The sequence below is a fragment of the Bombina bombina genome, chromosome 3 (genome assembly GCF_027579735.1).
Source record: "Bombina bombina isolate aBomBom1 chromosome 3, aBomBom1.pri, whole genome shotgun sequence".
In the NCBI taxonomy this organism is placed as follows: Eukaryota; Metazoa; Chordata; class Amphibia; order Anura; family Bombinatoridae; genus Bombina; species Bombina bombina.
In genome coordinates, this window is record NC_069501.1 from 580201884 (window position 1) to 580227406 (window position 25523).

At 39.5% G+C, this 25523-nt stretch overlaps 1 protein-coding gene across 2 annotated transcripts in view; it reads left to right on the forward strand.

Annotated features, from left to right (window-relative positions):
• GNL2 (G protein nucleolar 2) overlaps positions 1-25523 on the forward strand; it is a 190746-nt gene that overhangs the window by 45626 nt on the left and 119597 nt on the right. For both annotated transcript variants that reach the window (XM_053707147.1, XM_053707148.1), the window contains exons 8-11: positions 8897-9010; positions 9419-9547; positions 11650-11754; positions 24708-24866. In XM_053707147.1, the coding sequence (XP_053563122.1) occupies positions 8897-9010; positions 9419-9547; positions 11650-11754; positions 24708-24866 (507 nt within the window). The remainder of the gene's footprint in view (positions 1-8896; positions 9011-9418; positions 9548-11649; positions 11755-24707; positions 24867-25523) is intronic.

The window sequence follows — 25523 nt, forward strand, 5'->3', positions numbered from 1 at the left end:
TAAAAAAGGAGCCTGAAGTCAGATGATATTGTGTGGTTTTAAGGCCACCCCACCGTTTGTGCAGATTTTCAACTGCTTTTGTTTATGGGAAAAGTCAATGTCCTCTAAATGTATAATTTACCCCACATCAAGTTATAAAGTGGGAAGAGCAGTTCTTGTGCACGTGGGTCTACTTTTGGGATTTGATGGCCCCTTTAAAATTTCCCAATTCTGTTTTAGCGCCACAATACAGTATTAGCTGGTTATCAGGTTGGTCTATGTGTTCAGTGTATATGGATTAGCCCTGTTAGCATCTTTATGTAGGAAGCATAATATGGGGAAAGGGTCACCTTTTGTGTAGTGACGTTAACAGAAAATCAGTACCTCATGTGAGTGTGCTCAGTTGATTTCCACAGTTGGGAGCCTCCTCGATCTGCAATCCAGTCAGCTGCAGCTAGTGCGAAGCCCAGAGCGGAGCCCCGACCTTCCGCCTCTGCAACCAGTGAGACGCCGCTCCTTCCAGTTCCCACAGTGAGAAGTAGAGGGGTTAAGATGGCGGCTGTTCGCGCCAAGCCGCCAGGCCAGATGTTTCACTTTTGGATCCCAGCACTCAGCCGTGGGCAATCGCGGGGAAACTTCTTCCAGGCTAGGTGTTAGCAGCGGAAAAGCAGTGAGAGGTTATGAGCCGGAACAGTAGAAAAACAGTAAGTCCGGGTTTCTCTACTTGAGGGTTGTATATGGCGTTAGTTGATGTGTGCGGTAGATTTCCCCTCTACTCCGTGTTATCCGTTACACTGTTCAGAGCGCTACGGGTCCGTCAGGGTTATTAACTAATATACAGACCGTCGGTGTATTTATCCGGTGCAGTGTACTATGTTGATACCCACAGTCCAAGCTCCAAAGGGTAAAAGTCACTGTATTTAGCCCCAACGGACTCACAAATCGATGCAGCAAGTGTTCAACCGTTATATAAGGAGGTTATATTTGGCTCCCATAACAAAAAAAAGTAAATTATAAGCTGTTTAAGTTACAATTCTGACAGAGCTCTCAGTTTGTGCTGCCGTTCAGGTTGACAGTTGGCTTTGCCTCTTCTTTAAGTTCTTTAAAGGGACACTGAACCCAAATTTTTTCTTTCGTGATTTAGAATAGAGCATGCAGTTTTAAGCAACTTTCTAATTTACTCCTATTATCAAATTTTATTTGTTCTCTTGCTATCTTTATTTGAAAAGGAAGGCATCTAAGCTTCTTTATTAGTTCAGAACTCTGGAGAGCACTTTTTTATTGCTGGATGAATTTATCCACCAATCAGCAAGAACAACCCAGGTTGTTCACCAAAAATGGGCCGGCATTTAAACTTACATTCTTGCATTTCAAATAAAGATACCAAGAGAATGAAGAAAAATTGATAATAGGAGTAAATTAGAAAGTTGCTCTATCTGAATCACGGAAGAAAAAATTTGGGTTCATTGTCCCTTTAAGTTTTTTTTAAAGGGCCACTGTAAGTAAATATTTTCTATGCCTGTTACTAACTAACTACCCCAAATACGCTTTTTATCAATAGCATTTCATTAACATATCTCTACCGTATATAAGAAATCTTGTCTGCAAATTTAATTGTTTTCCAAACCCACTCCGTGGGTATCCTTTGCTGTGTACCAATCCGTTTACAATACCTAGGTTTCAAAATGGTGCTTTAAACACAAAGTTATTGGTTTAAGTATTTTGAACATGCAGTGCTAAAAATAGTGGGCAGGATAACGTGACATCATCGGCGAATAAAAGATATAACTTTTAGAACGTTATGAAACTTCGTTTTGGAGAAAATATAAATCAGTAGGTTTTAATTAATGTTTATTAACTTTAATATGTTAGTTGTTTAGCTTAAAAATTATAACAGAAAGTAATCCTTTAAGTTAATTTTTCCAAATAATTTTGATATCTTTTTGTTGATTATTTGGCAAATTGTGTGCAAGCATGGATCAAGGGGACTTGGCAGATTTCACCCGTGCTTTGTTTTGATGCTAATGTGGAACCACCAATCCCTTTCTGTCCTTCATGTGTTCAAAGGACTTTGAGTTATAGGGATAAGATTTTTTCAGAGCCAGTCTCTTCTAAGGCAGATGTTGTCCAGGAGTCCAATGAGGATGATCAATTTATGCCGCAGCTTTCTCCCCAAGCGTCCCAAATTTTACCGCCCTCTCAAGCAATGCCTTGACCTTCAGCTATAGTCCCTGCGGGGATTTTGTTACAAGACATAGCTTCTCTTGTCTTCAAATATTTTGGATGCCCTGTCTGCTTTTCCAATGTTGCAGAGCAATCGTAAGAGAAAAGCCAGGCATTCTGTAAGTGAGGTTTCAGACATATCCTCCCAGCAACACGAAGAGGAGGGTTCTGCAGTAGTTTCTGAAGGAGAAATTTCAGATTCAGAGGGTTTATTACCTCTGACCGACTCGGAGGTGGTATCTTTTAGATTTAAACTTGATCACCTTTGTCTGTTACTCATGGAAGTTTTGGTTACCTTGGACGATAGTGACTCCACAGTGGTGGTTGTCCCTCAGAAGTCTAGTAAACTTGACAGATATTTTAAAGTTCCTTCCTATACCGATGTATTTCCAGTCCCTAAAAGTGCTACTGAAATCATTGCTAAGGAGTGGGAGAGACCGGGCATTCCTTTTTCTCCCTCTCCTATTTTTAAGAAAATGTTTCCAATAGCCAATTCTGTTAAGGAGGCTTGGCAAACTGTTCCTAAGGTAGAAGGAGCCGTCTCTACCTTAGCTAAAAGAACTACTATTCCCATAGAGGATAGTTGTGCTTTCAAAGACCCAATGGATAAGAAGTTAGAGGGGTTACTCAAGAAGATTTATGTACACCATGGTCTGCAGTGGCAACCGGCTGTGTGCATTGCCACCGTCACTAGTCACTAGTGCGGCAGCATATTGGTTTGATGCGCTGTCTGAGGCCCTCAGGACTGAGACTTCTTTGAATGAGATCCAAGATAGGATAAAAGCTCTTAAGCTAGCTAATGCCTTTATTTCGGATGCTTCCCTTCAAGTTATCAAATTGGGAGCGAAGATATCGAGTTCATCCAAGTCTAAACTTCTAGCTATTCCTTACAAGGGGAAGACTTTGTTCAGACCTGATCTGAAGGAGATTATTTCTGATATCACAGGAAGTAAAGGTCATCTTCTCCCGCAAGACAAGAGAAATAAACAAAAAGGAAGACAAAGCAATTTTCGTCCCTTTCGAACTTTCAAAGGAAACGCTTTCTCTTCCTCCTCTAAGCAGGAACAGTCTAAACCTACATGGAGACCCAGCCAGTCTTGGAACAAAGGAAAACAGTCCAAGAAGCCTGTGATTCCAAGAAAGGCATGCCCTGATCCGGGACTGGATCTGGTAGGGGGCAGACTTTCCTTTTTCCTTCAAGCCTGGCTTCGGATGTCCAGGATCCCTGGACAATAGAAATAGTGTCTCAGGGATACAAACTGGAGTTAAAGGTTTTCCTCCCAGAGGCAGATTTCTACTTTCAAGATTTTCTGCAGACCAGACAAAGAGAGAGGCGTTCTTACACTGTGTAGGAGACCTCTCCACTCTGGGAGTGATTGTTCCCGTTCCAATTCAGAGACTGGGGTTTTATTCCAATATGTTTGTGGTTCCCAAAAAAGAGGGAACCTTCAGACCAATTCTAGACCTCAAGAGTCTAAAGAAGTTTCTCAGGGTACCGTCCTTCAAGATGGAAACAATTTGTTCCATTTTTCCATTGATCCAGGAGGGTCAATTTATGACAACAGTGTATTTATAGGACGCGTATCTACGTGTTCCCATTCAGAGGGATCATCACAAGTTCTTAAGGTTTGCCTTTCTGGACAAACACTACCAGTTTGTGGCTTTTCCTTTCGGTCTTGCCACAGCCCCCAGAATCATCACAAAGGTTCTGGGATCTCTGTTGGCGGTATTTCGATCAAAAGGCATTGCAGTGGTACCTTATCTGGACAACATTCTAGTTCAGGCGCCTTCCTTTCAGCTAGCAAGATTACACACGGAATTGGTGTTGTCCTTCCTATAATCCCACGGCTGGAAGGTAAATTTAGAAAAGAGTTCCTTAGTTCCAAACACAAGGGTAACTTTCCTAGGAACCATAATAGACTCTCTGTCTATGAATAAATAAAAAAGAGAGAAGCGCTCAACCTGGGAACGAACAATAGCATAATAGCTTGTTCTATGGCTAGTTACCACCCAAGAAGCAGCCTCTTTTTGCTCAACATATGCTTCAGGAAAGTTCTTCTCTGTGAAAGGCACATCAGTCTGATCCTGACTTCACAGTACAGTTCAGCCCCGAAATACCAGGCAATCCTCCTCTGAACGAGAGAAACAGCAAAACCCCAGACTTACGTTTCGGCCTATTGTGGGCCTCGTCAGTGAGGTGCAGCCATATCCCTCTAGGCACACTGTCTATGAATATTTTTCTGACGGAGGTCAGGAAATTAAAGATTATCAATACTTGTCTAGCCCTTCAGTCCACTCCTCGACCTTCAGTGGCTCAATGCATGGAGTTAATCGAGTTGATGGTGGCGGCAATGGACATCATCCCGTTTGCTCGCTTCCATCTCAGAGCTCTGCAGTTGAACATGCTGAGACAGTGAAACGGTGATTATTCTGACTTGTCCCCTCGTCTTCTCCTGGAGCAGGAGACAAGGGACTCTCTACAATGGTGCTTGTGGCTGGCTCATCTCTCCCAGGGAACATGCTTTCGCAGACCTTCTTGGGTGATTGTGACAACAGATGCCAGCCTTCTAGGGTGGGGAGCAGTCTAGGGCTCTCTAAAGGCTCAGGGAATATGGAGTTAAAGTCTGCTTTACCCATAAACATTCTGGAACTAAGAGCGATCTACTATGTTCTTCTGGCCTTGCCCCAGTTAGCCTCGGCACAGTTTATCAGGTTCCAGTAGGACAAAACGTCAGTGGCCTACATCAATCATCAGGGGGGAACGAGGAGTTCCTTGGCGATGACAGAGGTATCCAAAATAATTCAATGGGCGGAGGCCCATTCTTGCTGTCTGCCGGCGATCCACATTCCAGGGGTGGACAATTGGGAGGTGGATTTCCTGAGCAGGCAGACCTTTCATCCGGGGGAGTGGGAACTCCATCCGGAAGTGTTTTCCAGCCTGATTCTCAAGTGGGGTCAGCCGGAATTGGATCTCATGGCATCGCAACATAATGCCAAGCTCCCGAGATACGGGTCGAGATCCAGGGGCCCCCAGGCCGAACTGACAGATGCTCTGGTGGCTCCTTGGAATTTCATTCTAGCATACCTGTTTCCTCCGTTTGCTCTTCTTCCTCGAGTAATCGCTCAAATCAAATAGGAGAGGGACTCGGTGATCCTCATAGCACCTTCTGATTCAGGGGCCCTTCCTTCACCCAAATCTAGTTATCTGAAGCTGACTGCTTGGAGATTGAACGCTTGATTTTATCCAAGTGGGGATTTTCTGATTCGGTTATAGAGACCATGATTTAGGCTCGTAAACCTGTAACTAGAAGGATTTATTATAAGATTTGGCATAAATATCTTTATTGGTGTGAATCCAAGGGCTACTCTTGGAGTAGAGTTAGGATTCCCAGGATTTTGTCTTTTCTCCAGGAGAGTTTGGAGAAAGGTTTATCGACAAGTTCCCTAAAGGGTCAAATTTCAGCCTTATCTATTTTGTTACACAAACGTCTGGTGGATATCCCGGATGTACAATCTTTTTGTCAGGATCAGGCCTGTGTTCAAACCAGTTACTCCTCCTTGGAGTCTTAATTTAGTTCTCAATGTTCTTCAAGGGGATCCGTTTGAGCCTATGCATTCCTTAGATATTAAGCTGTTATCTTGGAGGGTTTTATTTCTTGTTGCTATTTCTTCTGCTCGGAGAGTGTCAGAACTCTCGCCATTACAAAATGAGCCTCCTTATCTTATTTTCCATGCAGATAAGATAGTTTTACGTACCAAATTAGGATTTCTTCCTAAGGTTGTTTCTGATCGAAATATTAATCAGGAGATGGTTGTGCCTTCCTTGTGTCCTAATCCTTCTAAGAAGGAAAGACTTTTGCACAATTTGGACGTGGTCCGTGCTTTAAAGTTTTATCTGCAGGCAACTAAGGACTTTTGTCAGTCTTCTTTGTTTGTGGTTTTCTCAGGAAAATGCAAGGGACAGAAAGCTACGACTACTTCTCTTTCTTTTTGGCTGAAGAGCATCATACGTTTTGCATATAAGACTGCTGGACACAAGGGCTGTTGCTTCCTCGTGGGCATTCAAAAATGAAGCTTCTGTAGAACAGATTTGCAAGGCTGCAACTTGGTCCTCTCTTCACACTTTTTCAAATTTTTACAAATTTTACACGTTTGCCTTGGCTGACGCTGTTTTTGGGAGAGAGGTTCTTCAAGCAGTGGTGCCTTCCGTTTAGGTTCCCTGTCTTGTCCCTCCCGTATCATCTGTGTACTCTAGTTTGGGCATTGAATCCCATTAGTAAATAAGATGATCCGTGGACTCATCGTGTCTTAAAAAAGAAAAGAAAATTTATGCTTACCTGATAAATGTATTTCTTTTTTGACACGATGAGTCCACGGCCCGCCCTGTTCTTAGAGACAGGTTCTGGGTTATTGTAAACTTCAGTCACCTCTGCACCTTGGCTTTTCCTTTCTCTTCCTAACTTCGGTCGAATGACTAGAGTGGGAGGGAAGGGAGGAGCTATTTAACAGCTCTGCTGTGGTGCTCTTTGCCTCCTCCTGCTGACCAGGAGGTGAATATCCCATTAGTAATTAAGATGATCCGTGGACTCATCGTGTCAAAAAAGATATAAATTTATCAGGTAAAGCATACATTTTCTTTTTCTTCTTTAAAGAATGTAACTGAAAATCAAATTTTTGATATTTAAAACTAAATATAAGCAGACATCTTCTCCTTACATGCTGCATTGAGAAATCACACTCAACAGATCCACACTCAAAGGATTTGCAGAAAGTGTTAATAAACTATTGTGAATTATATAAAAATATAGTGAAATGTCTACTGATCGTCAGCAGACTGTACTGTACCTGCAATTTGCTGGGCATTTCCGGAACTACAAAATATTGTCACATATTCTGGCTTTGATCCTCCCAAGGATGGAAAATATCAGAGCTTAAAACTCTTGCATGTCGCTTTAAGAAGGGGATAAAGACATTAAAAGGAAATAGTGACAATGAGAAAATGTTAAAACATAACTTTTTAATTGATTGCAATTACTAAAATGATTAAATTATATTAAATATTAGTAATTGCAATTAATTAATTTATGTTTTAACATTTTCTCATTTGTCACTATAATGATTTAGTTAGTTGCAAAATACAACTTCAAGTAAGTTACATACTAAGTATTTATTACGTTTAACACACTCCTCTGCTCCTAAGAATCTCTTGCTTTCCTTACCCACTTATTAAAGTTAAAAGGAAATAAAATGGCAAAAAAAATGTTAAATTCAAACAATAGTGCAGTAATAAAATGCTCTGTCAGCACCAAAACATTAATGCACTACTAGGACTTAGCTGAAAATATCTGGTGAGACAATGACAAGAGACGCGTGTAGCCAGCTAGCTCCTACTGATGCATGTGGCGTTAACACAATTCATTTCCATGTTCACTCAGTCATGCTTTTTAGAGCAAATATAATCAATCCATTTGGATACAAAGTATCTACAATATATTTTGTAATCACCATAAAGCTTAGTAAGCTCTTAAGAGCTGGGCCTTTTGAATTTGGTTTGTTCAGTCTGTTTTCTGTCTCTTTTTCTTATTACTAGGAATCCGTGTTAATTTGTTACCACTACTCATTTATCCTTCATTACATAATTTGGAAACTTACTTTACAAATAAAACACAATAAAACAAAGAAGTAATCTCCGGTTTGTTACTTTGTAGTTATCTATGAAATACAGGTAGCCCTCAGTTTACGCCGGGGTTAGGTTCCAGAAGGAAGGAATGGTTGTAAATCGAAACCGTTGTAAATTGAAACCCAGTTTATAATGTAAGTCAATGGGAAGTGAGGGAGTTAGGTTCCAGGCCCCTCTCAAAATTGTCATAAGTAACACCTAATATATCATTTTTAAAGCTTTGAAATGAAGACTTTAAATGCTAAACAGCATTATAAACCTAATAAAATAATCACACAACACAGAATATATAATTAAACTAAGTTAAATGAACAAAAACATTTGCTAAACAACATTATAAACCTAATAAAATAATCACACAACACAGACTTCACTTGCATTTTTCTGCAAACAGTTCTTTCTATGCATTCCAATCTGGACTGATTTATAGACAGGAAGATCTTGTTCCTTTGAAATCTGCTTGATAGCTCAGGTCTGGTTAAACTGATTAATTTCAGCTTGCTTGGCTTTGCTGCAACACAAGCGGACAGCTCCACCTACTGGCTATTTTAATAAATGCACTTCTTCTCAATGCTTTTCAATAGCAGTCAAATGACTGGAAACAAAGGTTGTTTTTTTATTCTGAAACGGTGTAAATTGAACCGTTGTAAAACGAGGGCCACCTGTACAGTGCTTTATCATGTTTTGTGCTTGAATTCTGTATATTTACAGTAGCCCTTGAGTGAAGGGGCCTGGATATGCACTCTGCTTTGGAATAAGCTGATGTAACCTATTGGTGTGGACTTTCTTATTGTGTTATCAAGTTATTACTTTTTATTGTATAACCGCATAATTACCAGATAAATATATTCATTTAAATTTAAAGAGACGATAAGGTCAACATGAAACATTCATTATGCAGAAATAACTTGCATGTTTTTTTTTTTTTTACTATAATAGACGTTTACATTTTATAAATTGAGCAGGAAATGTCAGGATCTGGTTCCTCATTAATTGTATAATTTTATTTTGTAGAAACGATGGGTTGCCTGTCTGTCTCAGGATTATCCAACACTAGCTTTTCACTCCAGCCTTACTAATCCATTTGGAAAAGGAGCTTTCATTCAGCTTTTAAGACAGTTTGGGAAGGTACAGTAAGTTGAAGCTATGTTTTATTTGGTGATCAGTTTATGATAGAAGCTTTTATAATCTAACCTTTTTAAGTGTTGATGTTCATATTAGAACCCCCCCTGCTGAGATATTGGTCACTACCTTGCTCCATCAATGTCTGTCCACAAAATGTTAGCACAGTCTGCTAAGGGATAGATTTTCGTTGAGACCAATACAGCACCAAATTTTTTTTAAAAAAAAACTTTATTGTATTTAAATATTTGATTTATGAGTACATTGGTTGAACCCCTGCTGGTCTCTCCTTGCAAAAATGCAAGAATTAATACAGAAAAACCGTAAGTTATTGGCTTAAAAATGTAACGCCTTTAATGTTAACAGTACTTTTTCATTGTTGGCTTGAATTGTAACATGTTTTTTATTGGATAGTTGCACACAGACAAAAAACAGATCTGCGTAGGATTTATTGGATATCCAAATGTGGGCAAGAGTTCTGTTATAAACACTCTACGATCTAAAAAAGTCTGTAATGTGGCCCCAATCGCAGGTGAAACAAAGGTAACTTCTTATGCAATAATAAACCAATTTTCATGTAGAAAAGTTTTTATTTTTATTTTGGAAACATGTTTATGAAGCATTAATTTAAGTGAGGGTAGAACATTTTTAAGAAGCCTTAAAAGGGATTACAATATACCCAAGCTACAAAAGGTCTACTATAAAGCATCGCCAGTTGTGTCCAATGTATATGTGATAATCTAATGCTCTTAGAACCAATTTTGTGACTGCTAGCTGGCTTTACCACTAGTCCTATTTCATCCTGCTTACAAGAATGCAAAGCTTAATAACACACACCTGAACATAATTGGTGTGAATTGGTTTTCAATTAAATATACCAGCTACCAATCATGAAAAGCTTCAAATTTTATTTTAAGTGCGGATATTTATTTATTTGAATATCTCATCATCTTTCCTTTTCTTTTCTATTCTCTCCTCTTCTCTCCCCTCTCTCATAAAATTTGTGACAAAAGAATTAAAGGGATCCTAAACCCAATTTTTTTTTCTTTCATGATTCAGAGAGAACGTGATTTTGAGCAATTTTCTAATTTACGCCTAGTATCAATTTTTCTTTGTTCTCTTGCTGTTTTTATTTGAAAAAGCAGAAATGTAAGCCAGCCCATTTTTGGTTCAGCACCTGGGTAGAGCTTGCGGATTGGTTTGCTACATTTAGCCACCAATCAGCAAGTGCTACTCAGGTGCTGAACCAAAAATGGACAGACTCTTAAGCTAACAATCCTGTTTTTTTTATGCATGAAAACAAAGAAAATGGATAATAGGAGTAAATTAGAAAGTTGCTTAAAATTGCAAGTTTTATCTGAATCATTTAAAGAACAATTTTATGTTTCATGTCCCTTTTAATCTGACACCAATTTGGATTTCTCTTGTTTTCACAATTGTTATACAACAACTATTTCAAACATGCATAAGGTTTTTTTCAGTTGTTCTTTAAAGGGACATAAATGTATATATGTATTCATGTCATTAGGCACTACATTACATAAGGTCTGCATAAAAAATTATATTTTAAAATAATTAAGTGCTCTTTTGTTAGCCACACATCATCTCTGCTAAACTAATTAAGGACAGGTTAAATTAGCTACTACACTGATCAAACTATGTATAATGCAGCATAGTTTAGCTTATGAATTTTAAATAATCTACTTTCAATTCTCACTGGATAAAATACAATTTTTGAAGTTAAATTATGTGTAATGGGTGAAAAAATAACGATGCAAGTATATTACGAAGTTACTATGCATAAGTAAACCTTTTTTCTGTTACAAAAATGTGTATGTTCCTTTTAAAAAAATACTGACTGTTTAATGAATAACTTTTTAGAATGTAGATATTTTCTTGCAGTTAGTATAATGGTCATATGGACATACAGTATATGCTTATGCTGCTGTATCCCAGTTAGCAATATCAAGGATAAAACTCTTAGGTATCCAACCCAGGTAATGGTGTCCTTCACGATAATAATATAATTATACAGGCATGAAGTAGTATTCTTAACCACTAAATGGTGAGAACATGTTTATTACTATTTTGTTGTGTACTTTTTTTGTGTTTTTGGTCACTCTAGAGGCAGTGTTAGTGTTTTATTAAAATATGCTGACATTTAAAGGGACATAAAACAGGCTGAGATCTGTACATTTCCTAAAAGGGCTAATTAATTAAAAATAGTTTGCATAAAAAAAAATGTTTAAAAATTGCTGGCAAGTATTTTTAAATTTTTAAAATAAAGAAAAATGAATTGCATAGCTAAGCTGCCTGGAGCAGCCAACTCCACCCCCCTTATAAGTGTTTAGAAACAGGCATTTTATTTCAACTGAGTTCACAGCTTCTAGGCATGCTCCAGTAAATAATCCCTATGGACTTTTGCATTCTACCAAAACAACAATAGATTTAGATACAGCCATAGAAGGAAATGTGTGGAGGGAGTTAGAGCTTTAAAATTCAGAAACTAAAAAGAAAGGGTTAATGACGAGGAACTGCAGTATACATTTGCAGTTAAAGTAATTAAAGTTCATATTATTATATTTTGTCTTTATCTCAACTTGTTTTATGTCCCTTTTAAGCTTTAGTCTTTTTGTGTCTGTTAGGTATGGCAATATATCACCCTTATGCGTCGGATTTTCCTCATAGACTGTCCTGGAGTAGTGTATCCATCTGGAGACTCTGAAACGGACATTGTGTTGAAGGGTGTGGTGAGTATTAAATTTAAAATATATATTGAAATATTATGTATTCATCCAAATGTTTTATATTGAAAGGAACTGCAGAACAAAATGAAACTTTTCAAAATATGGTATGTCAGGAGTGCTGAAAGTCAGTGCATTGTGTTTACATGGATTGATATAAATATCATTTCAAATGCATGTAACATTTCTTCTGTTATGTGTGATCAGTCCACGGGTCATCATTACTTCTGGGATATTAGCTGCTCCCCTACAGGAAGTGCAAGAGGATTCACCCAGCAGAGTTGCCATATAGCTCCTCCCCTCTACGTCACCCCCAGTCATTCTCTTGCACCCAAAGACTAGATAGGATGTGTGAGAGGACTATGGTGATTATACTTAGTTTTTATAACTTCAATCAAAAGTTTGTTATTTTACAATAGCACCGGAGCGTGTTATTGCCTCTCTGGCAGAGTTTGAAGAAGAATCTACCAGAGTTTTTACTATGATTTTAACCGGAGTAGTTAAGATCATATTGCTGTTTCTCGGCCATCTGAGGGAGGTAAAAGCTTCAGATCAGGGGACAGCGGGCAGATGAATCTGCATTGAGGTATGTAGCAGTTTTTATTTTCTGAATGGAATTGATGAGAAAATCCTGCCATACCGTTATAATGACATGTATGTATATTCTACACTTCAGTATTCTGGGGATGGTATTTCACCGGAATTACTCTGTTAAAAGTACATTAAACCTTTTAATAGGTATTTATTATGTTAAACGTTTTTGCTGGAATGTAGAATCGTTTGCATTTTCTGAGGTACTGAGTGAATAAATATTTGGGCATTATTTTTCCACTTGGCAGTTGCTTGTTTTAATTGTGACAGTTTCGTTTCTCTCTCACTGCTGTGTGTGAGGGGGAGGGGCCGTTTTTGGCGCTCTTTGCTACGCATCAAAAATTTCCAGTCAGTTACTCTTGTATTTCCTGCATGATCCGGTTCATCTCTAACAGAACTCAGGGGTCTTCAAACTTCTTTGGAGGGAGGTAGATTCTCTCAGCAGAGCTGTGAGACTTATATATTGACTGTGATTAAAAACGTTGCTCTGTAATTTTTATGTTTCAAATTTAATTATTGTTACTTTACTAATGGGAACAAACCTTTGCTAAAAGTTGTGTTGTTTTTAAGGATTGATGCTATAACTGTCTTTCAGTTCATTATTTCAACTGTCATTTAATCATTTAGTGCTTCTTTGAGGCACAGTACGTTTTTGTTAAATAAGATTGTAACCAAGTTGCAAGTTTATTGCTAGTGTGTTAAACATGTCTGATTCAGAGGAAGATATCTGTGTCATTTGTTCCAATGCCAAGGTGGAGCCCAATAGAAATTTATGTACTAACTGTATTGATGCTACTTTAAATAAAAGCCAATCTGTACAAATTGAACAAATTTCACCAAACAGCGAGGGGAGAGTTATGCCGACTAACTCGCCTCACGTGTCAGTACCTGCATCTCCCGCCCGGGAGGTGCGTGATATTATGGCGCCTAGTACATCTGGGCGGCCATTACAGATAACATTACAAGATATGGCTACTGTTATGACTGAAGTTTTGGCTAAATTACCAGAACTAAGAGGCAAGCGTGATCACTCTGGGGTGAGAACAGAGTGCGCTGATAATACTAGGGCCATGTCTGATACTGCGTCACAGCTTGCAGAGCATGAGGACGGAGAGCTTCATTCTGTGGGTGATGGTTCTGATCCAAACAGATTGGATTCAGATATTTCAAATTTTAAATTTAAATTGGAGAACCTCCGTGTATTACTAGGGGAGGTTTTAGCGACTCTTAATGATTGTAACACTGTTGCAATACCAGAGAAATTGTGTAGGTTGGATAAATACTTTGCGGTACCGGCGAGTACTGACGTTTTTCCTATACCTAAGAGACTAACTGAAATTGTTACTAAGGAGTGGGATAGACCCGGTGTGCCGTTCTCACCCCCTCCAATATTTAGAAAGATGTTTCCAATAGATGCCACCACACGGGACTTATGGCAAACGGTCCCTAAGGTGGAGGGAGCAGTTTCTACTTTAGCTAAGCGTACCACTATCCCGGTGGAGGATAGCTGTGCTTTTTCAGATCCAATGGATAAAAAATTAGAGGGTTACCTTAAGAAAATGTTTGTTCAACAAGGTTTTATATTGCAACCCCTTGCATGCATCGCGCCGATTACGGCTGCAGCAGCATTTTGGATTGAGTCTCTGGAAGAGAACCTTAGTTCAGCTACGCTGGACGACATTACGGACAGGCTTAGAGTCCTTAAACTAGCTAATTCATTCATTTCGGAGGCCGTAGTACATTTAACCAAACTTACGGCTAAGAATTCAGGATTCGCCATTCAGGCACGTAGGGCGCTGTGGCTAAAATCCTGGTCAGCTGATGTAACTTCTAAGTCCAAATTACTTAATATACCTTTCAAGGGGCAAACTTTATTTGGGCCCGGTTTGAAAGAAATTATCGCTGACATTACAGGAGGTAAGGGCCACGCCCTACCTCAAGACAAAGCCAAAGCTAAGGCTAGACAGTCTAATTTTCGTCCCTTTCGGAATTTCAAAGCAGGAGCAGCATCAACTTCCACTGCACCAAAACAGGAAGGAGCTGTTGCTCGTTACAGACAAGGCTGGAAACCTAACCAGTCCTGGAACAAGGGCAAGCAGGCCAGGAAACCTGCTGCTGCCCCAAAGACAGCATGAACCGAGGGCCCCCGATCCGGGACCGGATCTAGTGGGGGGCAGACTCTCTCTCTTCGCCCAGGCTTGGGCAAGAGATGTTCAGGATCCCTGGGCGCTAGAGATCATATCTCAGGGATACCTTCTAGACTTCAAATTCTCTCCCCCAAGAGGGAGATTTCATCTGTCAAGGTTGTCAACAAACCAGATAAAGAAAGAAGCGTTTCTACGCTGTGTACAAGATCTGTTATTAATGGGAGTGATCCATCCGGTTCCGCGGTCGGAACAAGGACAAGGGTTTTACTCAAACCTGTTTGTGGTTCCCAAAAAAGAGGGAACTTTCAGGCCAATCTTGGATTTAAAGATCCTAAACAAATTCCTAAGAGTTCCATCGTTCAAAATGGAAACTATTCGGACAATCTTGCCCATGATCCAAAAGGGTCAGTACATGACCACAGTGGATTTAAAGGATGCTTACCTTCACATACCGATTCACAAAGATCTTTACCGGTATCTAAGGTTTGCCTTTCTAGACAGGCATTACCAGTTTGTAGCTCTTCCATTCGGATTGGCTACGGCTCCAAGAATCTTCACAAAGGTTCTGGGTGCCCTTCTGGCGGTACTAAGACCGCGAGGAATTTCGGTAGCTCCGTACCTAGACGACATTCTGATACAAGCTTCAAGCTTTCAAACTGCCAAGTCTCATACAGAGTTAGTTCTGGCATTTCTAAGGTCGCATGGATGGAAAGTGAACGAAAAGAAGAGTTCTCTTTTTCCTCTCACAAGAGTTCCATTCTTGGGGACTCTTATAGATTCTGTAGAAATGAAGATTTATCTGACAGAAGACAGATTAACAAAGCTTCTAAATGCATGCCGTGTCCTTCATTCCATTCAACTCCCGTCAGTAGCTCAATGCATGGAGGTGATCGGCTTAATGGTAGCAGCAATGGACATAGTACCCTTTGCACGTCTACATCTCAGACCGCTGCAATTGTGCATGCTGAGTCAGTGGAATGGGGATTACTCAGACTTGTCCCCTACTCTGAATCTGGATCAAGAGACCAGAAACTCTCTTCTATGGTGGCTTTCTCGGCCACATCTGTCCAGGGGGATGCCATTCAGCAGGCCGGACTGGACAATTGTAACAACAGACGCCAGCCTACTAGGTTGGGGCGCTGTCTGGAATTCTCTGAAGGCTCAGGGACAATGGAATCAGGAGGAAAGTCTCCTGCCAATAAACATTCTGGAATTAAGAGCAGTTCTCAATGCCCTTCTGGCTTGGCCCCAGTTAAAAACTCGGGGGTTCATCAGGTTTCAGTCGGACAACATCACGACTGTAGCTTACATCAACCATCAAGGAGGGACAAGAAGCTCCCTAGCAATGATGGAAGTATCAAAGATAATTCGCTGGGCAGAGTCTCACTCTTGCCACCTGTCAGCAATCCACATCCCGGGAGTGGAGAACTGGGAGGCGGATTTCTTGAGTCGCCAGACTTTTCATCCGGGGGAGTGGGAACTTCATCCGGAGGTCTTTGCCCAAATACTTCGACGTTGGGGCAAACCAGAGATAGATCTCATGGCGTCTCGCCAGAACGCCAAACTTCCTCGCTACGGGTCCAGATCCAGGGATCCGGGAGCGGTTCTGATAGATGCTTTGACAGCACCTTGGAACTTCGGGATGGCTTATGTGTTTCCACCCTTCCCACTGCTTCCTCGATTGATTGCCAAAATCAAACAGGAGAGAGCATCAGTGATTCTAATAGCGCCTGCATGGCCACGCAGGACTTGGTATGCAGATCTAGTGGACATGTCATCCTGTCCGCCTTGGTCTCTACCTCTAAGACAGGACCTTCTGATACAGGGTCCATTCAAACATCAAAATCTAACTTCTCTGAAGCTGACTGCTTGGAAATTGAACGCTTGATTTTATCAAAACGTGGTTTTTCTGAGTCGGTTATTGATACCCTGATACAGGCTAGGAAGCCTGTTACCAGAAGGATTTACCATAAGATATGGCGTAAATACCTATACTGGTGCGAATCCAAAGGTTACTCCTGGAGTAAGGTTAGGATTCCTAGGATATTGTCCTTTCTACAAGAAGGTTTAGAAAAGGGTTTATCGGCTAGCTCATTAAAGGGACAGATCTCAGCTCTGTCCATCTTGTTACACAGGCGTCTGTCAGAAAATCCAGACGTCCAGGCCTTTTGTCAGGCTTTAGCTAGGATCAAGCCTGTGTTTAAAACTGTTGCTCCGCCATGGAGTTTAAACTTAGTTCTTAACGTTTTACAGGGTGTTCCGTTTGAACCCCTTCATTCCATTGATATAAAATTGTTATCTTGGAAAGTTCTGTTTTTAATGGCTATTTCCTCGGCTCGAAGAGTCTCTGAGTTATCAGCCTTACATTGTGATTCTCCTTATCTGATTTTTCACTCAGACAAGGTAGTTCTGCGTACTAAACCTGGGTTCTTACCTAAGGTAGTCACTAACAGGAATATCAATCAAGAGATTGTTGTTCCATCCTTGTGTCCAAATCCTTCTTCAAAGAAGGAACGTCTTCTACACAATCTGGATGTAGTTCGTGCCCTCAAGTTCTACTTGCAGGCAACTAAGGATTTTCGACAAACGTCTTCCCTGTTTGTCGTGTACTCTGGTCAGAGGAGAGGTCATAAGGCTTCGGCTACCTCTCTCTCCTTCTGGCTTCGTAGCATAATTCGTTTAGCCTATGAGACTGCTGGACAGCAGCCTCCTGAAAGAATTACAGCTCATTCTACTAGAGCTGTGGCTTCCACTTGGGCCTTTAAGAATGAGGCCTCTGTTGAACAGATTTGCAAGGCTGCAACTTGGTCTTCGCTTCATACTTTTTCCAAATTTTACAAATTTGACACTTTTGCTTCTTCGGAGGCTATTTTTGGGAGAAAGGTTCTTCAGGCAGTGGTTCCTTCTGTATAATGAGCCTGCCTATCCCTCCCGTCATCCGTGTACTTTTGCTTTGGTATTGGTATCCCAGAAGTAATGATGACCCGTGGACTGATCACACATAACAGAAGAAAACATAATTTATGCTTACCTGATAAATTCCTTTCTTCTGTTGTGTGATCAGTCCACGGCCCGCCCTGTTTTAAGGCAGTTAAATATCCTTTAAATTATACTCCAGTCACCACTACACCCTTGGCTTCTCCTTTCTCGTTGGTCCTTGGTCGAATGACTGGAGGTGACGTAGAGGGGAGGAGCTATATGGCAACTCTGCTGGGTGAATCCTCTTGCACTTCCTGTAGGGGAGCAGCTAATATCCCAGAAGTAATGATGACCCGTGGACTGATCACACAACAGAAGAAAGGAATTTATCAGGTAAGCATAAATTATGTTTTTACACGTGGCATATTTTTATTTGGTCTGGTGTATTTTATTGGCCTGTGTTACTTCCATGCCTTGTTTTCTCATCTTTTACTGTCTAGATCTAGATTTACCAATTAGAATAAAGATAAATGACACATTGACAATTTAAATGGACAGTAAAGTTAAAGTCAAAATTATTTAAACCGTTTTAGAAAGTGCATGCAATTTAAAAAAAAAACAACTTTGCAATTTACTTGTATTATCATGTTTGCTTTGTTTTCTTGATATCCGTTGGAAAGCATAACTAGTTAGGCTCAGGAGAAGCAAAGGAGTACTTGAGCTAGCTGGTGATTGATGGTCACATATATGCCTCTTGTCATTGGCTCATATGATGATTTCATCTATGTTGTGTTTTGCAGCCCCTGAGCCTACCTTGGTTTACTTATCAACAATGGATGCAGAGAAAACAAAGCACATTTTGATAACAGAAGTAGATTAAAAAGTTGTTTAAAATTGTATGCTCTATATAAGTGATGGATAACCTTGGCCCTCCAGATGTTTCAGAATTACATTACCCATGATGCTTAACTGGACTGCAGAGTGCCTAAGCATTATGGGTAATGTAGTTTTGAAAGGTCTGGAGTGCCAAGGTTTGCCATCACTGCTGAACATTTTGACTTTATTGCTCATTTAACCCCTTAACATCCAGTGCCGTGCTATACCCTGCTGTGATCTCCCTCAAAAAGTCTCTTTCTGTTTAAATGTAGTGACAGTAAAAATGCTAAAAATGTTCTGGTCTTTTGGGAAGTTTTTGTCTGAAGTGCCTGGTCGTTAAGGAGTTAAATGTGGCTGCTGTGCTTCTATTTCTTTCATGTAATTAGCAAGAGTCCATGAGCTAGTGACGTATGGGATATACATTCCTACCAGGAGGGGCAAAGTTTCCCAAACCTCAAAATGCCTATAAATACACCCCTCACCACACCCACAATTGAGTTTTACAAACTTTGCCTCCGATGGAGGTGGTGAAGTAAGTTTGTGCTAGATTCTACGTTGATATGCGCTCCGCAGCAAGTTGGAGCCCGGTTTTCCTCTCAGCGTGCAGTGAATGTCAGAGGGATGTGAGGAGAGTATTGCCTATTTGAATGCAGTGATCTCCTTCTACGGGGTCTATTTCATAGGTTCTCTGTTATCGGTCGTAGAGATTCATCTCTTACCTCCCTTTTCAGATCGACGATATACTCTTATATATACCATTACCTCTGCTGATTCTCGTTTCAGTACTGGTTTGGCTTTCTACAAACATGTAGATGAGTGTCCTGGGGTAAGTAAATCTTATTTTCTGTGACACTCTAAGCTATGGTTGGGCACTTTGTTTATAAAGTTCTAAATATATGTATTCAAACATTTATTTGCCTTGACTCAGAATGTTCAACATTCCTTATTTTCAGACAGTCAGTTTCATATTTGGGATAATGCATTTGAATTAATCATTTTTTCTTACCTTCAAAAATTTGACTCTTTTTCCCTGTGGGCTGTTAGGCTCGCGGGGGCTGAAAATGCTTCATTTTATTGCGTCATTCTTGGCGCTGACTTTTTTGGCGCAAAAAAATCTTTTCCGTTTCCGGCGTCATACGTGTCGCCGGAAGTTGCGTCATTTTTTGACGTTATTTTGCGCCAAAAGTGTCGGCGTTCCGGATGTGGCGTCATTTTTGGCGCCAAAAGCATTTAGGCGCCAAATAATGTGGGCGTCTTATTTGGCGCTAAAAAATATGGGCGTCGCTTTTGTCTCCACATTATTTAAGTCTCATTTTTCATTGCTTCTGGTTGCTAGAAGCTTGTTCTTTGGCATTTTTTCCCATTCCTGAAACTGTCATTTAAGGAATTTGATCAATTTTGCTTTATATGTTGTTGTTTTTTCTCTTACATATTGCAAGATGTCTCACGTTGCATCTGAGTCAGAAGATACTACAGGAAAATCGCTTTCTAGTGCTGGATCTACCAAAGCTAAGTGTATCTGCTGTAATCTTTTGGTTGCTATTCCTCCGGCTGTTGTTTGTATTAATTGTCATGACAAACTTGTTAATGCAGATAATATTTCCTTTAGTAAAGTACCATTGTCTGTTGCAGTTCCTTCAACATCTAAGGTGCAGAATGTTCCTGATAACATAAGAGATTTTGTTTCTGAATCCATAAAGAAGGCTATGTCTGTTATTTCTCCTTCTAGTAAACGTAAAAAATCTTTTAAAACTTCTCTCCCTACAGATGAATTTTTAAATGAACATCATCATTCTGATTCTGATGACTCTTCTGGTTCAGAGGATTCTGTCTCAGAGATTGATGCTGATAAATCTTCATATTTATTTAAAATGGAATTTATTCGTTCTTTACTTAAAGAAGTACTAATTGCTTTAGAAATAGAGGATTCTGGTCCTCTTGATACTAATTCTAAACGTTTGGATAAGGTATTTAAATCTCCTGTGGTTATTCCAGAAGTTTTTCCTGTTCCTAATGCTATTTCTGCAGTAATTTCCAAAGAATGGGATAAATTGGGTAATTCATTTACTCCTTCTAAACGTTTTAAGCAATTATATCCTGTGCCGTCTGACGGATTAGAATTTTGGGACAAAATCCCTAAAGTTGATGGGGCTATTTCTACCCTTGCTAAACGTACTACTATTCCTACGTCAGATGGTACTTCGTTTAAGGATCCTTTAGATAGGAAAATTGAATCCTTTCTAAGAAAAGCTTATCTGTGTTCAGGTAATCTTCTTAGACCTGCTATATCTTTGGCTGATGTTGCTGCAGCTTCAACTTTTTGGTTGGAAACTTTAGCGCAACAAGTAACAGATCATGATTCTCATGATATTATTATTCTTCTTCAGCATGCTAATAATTTTATCTGTGATGCCATTTTTGATATTATCAGAGTTGATGTCAGGTTTATGTCTCTAGCTATTTTAGCTAGAAGAGCTTTATGGCTTAAGACTTGGAATGCTGATATGGCTTCTAAATCAACTCTACTTTCCATTTCTTTCCAGGGTAACAAATTATTATTATTATCTCAACTGTTACTGGTGGGAAAGGAACTTTTTTACCACAGAATAAAAAATCTAAAGGTAAAAACAGGGCTAATAATAGTTTTCGTTCCTTTCGTTTCAACAAAGAACAAAAGCCTAATCCTTCATCCTCAGGAGCAGTTTCAGTTTGGAAACCATCTCCAGTCTGGAATAAATCCAAGCCTGCTAGAAAGGTAAAGCCTGCTTCTAAGTCCTCATGAAGGTGCGGCCCTCATTCCAGCTCAGCTGGTAGGGGGCAGGTTACGTTTTTTCAAAGAAATTTGGATCAATTCTGTTCACAATCTTTGGATTCAGAACATTGTTTCAGAAGGGTACAGAATTGGTTTCAAGATGAGACCTCCTGCAAAGAGATTTTTTCTTTCCCGTGTCCCAGTAAATCCAGTGAAAGCTCAAGCATTTCTGAATTGTGTTTCAGATCTAGAGTTGGCTGGAGTAATTATGCCAGTTCCAGTTCCGGAACAGGGGATGGGGTTTTATTCAAATCTCTTCATTGTACCAAAGAAGGAGAATTCCTTCAGACCAGTTCTGGATCTAAAAATATTGAATCGTTATGTAAGGATACCAACGTTCAAGATGGTAACTGTAAGGACTATCTTGCCTTTTGTTCAGCAAGGGAATTATATGTCCACAATAGATTTACAGGATGCATATTCAGATTCATCCAGATCATTATCAGTTCCTGAGATTCTCTTTTCTGGACAAGCATTACCAGTTTGTGGCTCTGCCGTTTGGCCTAGCTACAGCTCCAAGAATTTTTACAAAGGTTCTCGGTGCCCTTCTGTCTGTAATCAGAGAACAGGGTATTGTGGTATTTCCTTATTTGGACGATATCTTGGTACTTGCTCAGTCTTTACATTTAGCAGAATCTCATACGAATCGACTTGTGTTGTTTCTTCAAGATCATGGTTGGAGGATCAATTTACCAAAAAGTTCTTTGATTCCTCAGACAAGGGTAACCTTTCTGGGTTCCCAGATAGATTCAGTGTCCATGACTCTGTCTTTAACAGACAAGAGACGTCTAAAATTGATTGCAGCTTGTCGAAACCTTCAGTCACAATCATTCCCTTCGGTAGCCTTATGCATGGAAATTCTAGGTCTTATGACTGCTGCATCGGACGCGATCCCCTTTGCTCGTTTTCACATGCGACCTCTTCAGCTCTGTATGCTGAATCAATGGTGCAGGGATTACACAAAGATTTCTCAATTAATATCTTTAAAACCGATTGTTCGACACTCTCTAATGTGGTGGACAGATCACCATCGTTTAATTCAGGGGGCTTCTTTTGTGCTTCCGACCTGGACTGTAATTTCAACAGATGCAAGTCTCACAGGTTGGGGAGCTGTGTGGGGATCTCTGACGGCACAAGGAGTTTGGGAATCTCAGGAGGTGAGATTACCGATCAATATTTTGGAACTCCGTGCAATTTTCAGAGCTCTTCAGTTTTGGCCTCTTCTGAAGAGAGAATCGTTCATTTGTTTTCAGACAATGTCACAACTGTGGCATACATCAATCATCAAGGAGGGACTCAGTCCTCTGGCTATGAAAGAAGTATCTCGAATTTTGGTTTGGGCGGAATCCAGCTCCTGTCTAATTTCTGCGGTTCATATCCCAGGTGTAGACAATTGGGAAGCGGATTATCTCAGTCGCCAAACGTTGCATCCGGGCGAATGGTCTCTTCACCCAGAGGTATTTCTTCAGATTGTTCAAATGTGGGAACTTCCAGAAATAGATCTGATGGCGTCTCATCTAAACAAGAAGCTTCCCAGATATCTGTCCAGATCCCGGGATCCTCAGGCGGAGGCAGTGGATGCATTATCACTTCCTTGGAAGTATCATCCTGCCTATATCTTTCCGCCTCTAGTTCTTCTTCCAAGAATAATCTCCAAGATTCTGAGGGAATGCTCGTTTGTTCTGCTGGTAGCTCCGGCATGGCCTCACAGGTTTTGGTATGCGGATCTTGTCCGGATGGCCTCTTGCCAACCGTGGACTCTTCCGTTAAGACCAGACCTTCTGTCACAAGGTCCTTTTTTCCATCAGGATCTGAAATCCTTAAATTTAAAGGTATGGAGATTGATCGCTTGATTCTTGGTCAAAGAGGTTTCTCTGACTCTGTGATTAATACTATGTTACAGGCTCGTAAATCTGTATCTAGAGAGATATATTATAGAGTCTGGAAGACTTATATTTCTTGGTGTCTTTCTTATCATTTTTCTTGGCATTCTTTTAGAATACCGAGAATTTTACAGTTTCTTCAGGATGGTTTAGATAAGGGTTTGTCTGCAAGTTCCTTGAAGGGACAAATCTCTGCTCTTTCTGTTCTTTTTCACAGAAAGATTGCTACTCTTCCTGATATTCATTGTTTTGTACAAGCTTTGGTTCGTATAAAACCTGTCATTAAGTCAATTTCTCCTCCTTGGAGTTTGATTTTGGTTCTGGGAGCTCTTCAAGCTCCTCCCTATGAACCTATGCATTCATTGGACATTAAATTACTTTCTTGGAAAGTTTTGTTCCTTTTGGCCATCTCTTCTGCCAGAAGAGTTTCTGAATTATCTGCTCTTTCTTGTGAGTCTCCTTTTCTGATTTTTCATCAGGATAACGCGGTGTTGCGAACTTCTTTTGAATTTTTACCTAAAGTTGTGAATTCCAACAACATTAGTAGAGAAATTGTGGTTCCTTCATTATGTCCTAATCCTAAGAATTCTAAGGAGAAATCATTGCATTCTTTGGATGTTGTTAGAGCTTTGAAATATTATGTTGAAGCTACTAAGTCTTTCCGAAGGACTTCTAGTCTATTTGTTATTTTTTCCGGTGCTAGAAAAGGCCAGAAAGCTTCTGCCATTTCTTTGGCATCTTGGTTGAAATCTTTAATTCATCTTGCATATGTTGAGTCGGGTAAAACTCCGCCTCAGAGGATTACAGCTCATTCTACTAGGTCAGTTTCTACTTCCTGGGCGTTTAGGAATGAAGCTTCGGTTGATCAGATTTGCAAAGCAGCAACTTGGTCCTCTTTGCATACTTTTACTAAATTCTACCATTTTGATGTATTTTCTTCTTCTGAAGCAGTTTTTGGTAGAAAAGTACTTCAGGCAGCGGTTTCAGTTTGAATCTTCTGCTTCTGTTTTTCATTAAACTTTATTTTGGGTGTGGATTATTTTCAGCAGGAATTGGCTGTCTTTATTTTATCCCTCCCTCTCTAGTGACTCTTGTGTGGAAAGATCCACATCTTGGGTAATCATTATCCCATACGTCACTAGCTCATGGACTCTTGCTAATTACATGAAAGAAAACATAATTTATGTAAGAACTTACCTGATAAATTCATTTCTTTCATATTAGCAAGAGTCCATGAGACCCGCCCTTTTTTGTGGTGGTTATTATTTTTTTGTATAAAGCACAATTATTCCAATTCCTTATTTTATATGCTTTCGCACTTTTTTATCACCCCACTTCTTGGCTATTCGTTAAACTGAATTGTGGGTGTGGTGAGGGGTGTATTTATAGGCATTTTGAGGTTTGGGAAACTTTGCCCCTCCTGGTAGGAATGTATATCCCATACGTCACTAGCTCATGGACTCTTGCTAATATGAAAGAAATGAATTTATCAGGTAAGTTCTTACATAAATTATGTTTTCACTGTGTGCCTACAACTATTTTACATATATTTATGGGAATGCATGCCATATGTTTTGGTCTACTGGAATATACTTTTGTTATTTATAAATGTTATATTTTTTTTTCTTAAAGTTTCTATGTTGGTTTTCAAAAATATGTAAAAAATAAATTGTAAAATGCAACCACTGCTTTCCTCATTTTTTATTAGTCTCTGTTTGCATTTTGTTCTAGGTTCAAGTTGAAAAGATCAAAACTCCAGAAGATCATATTCCTGCTGTTCTTGAGAGAGCCAAGCCTGAGTATATCAGCAAAACTTACAAAATAGATACATGGCAAGATGCAGAAGATTTCCTTGAAAAGCTTGCGTTCAGAACTGGGAAATTATTGAAGGTATTTTATTTGTGATATATGCACTCATCAATGTATACGCATGCTTCTGTCTTCTTTCATAATTATCCATATTTTAAGATTTAGATTTCTGTGTTTTGCAAAAGAACGTGTAAATAAGTAGCAATAATCTATATCTGTTATACGTTTGCTGGAACCATCAGGTTAAGATATTCTTTTTAAGAAACAAAAAATATATATTTTTTCCAGAGAAATGTAAATATTTACACTCAACAGTGTTTAAATTCCACGTATACCCAGAGATTTACAATTGAGACTACTGTTGATATATATATATATATATATATATATATATATATATATATATATATATATATATATATATAATACAATATCAGAAAAATAAAGAGCTGATGATTTGTATTAAATAAAAAGTTGCCTTCTTCATGCTAAAGAGCTATTGGGTCTTGTTGAGCTATTATTGCCCTACTTCTTAAAGGGGCAGTAAACACCTTGTAATTATAAGACATTTCCATCCTAATGGGAGTAGAGTCCACAGCTTCATTCATTACTTGTGGGAATTAAGAAACTGGCCACCAGGATGAGGCAAAGACACCCCAGCCAAAGGCTTAAATACCTCTTCCACTTCCCTCATCCCCCAGTCATTCTTTGCCTTTCGTCACAGGAGGTTGGCAGAGA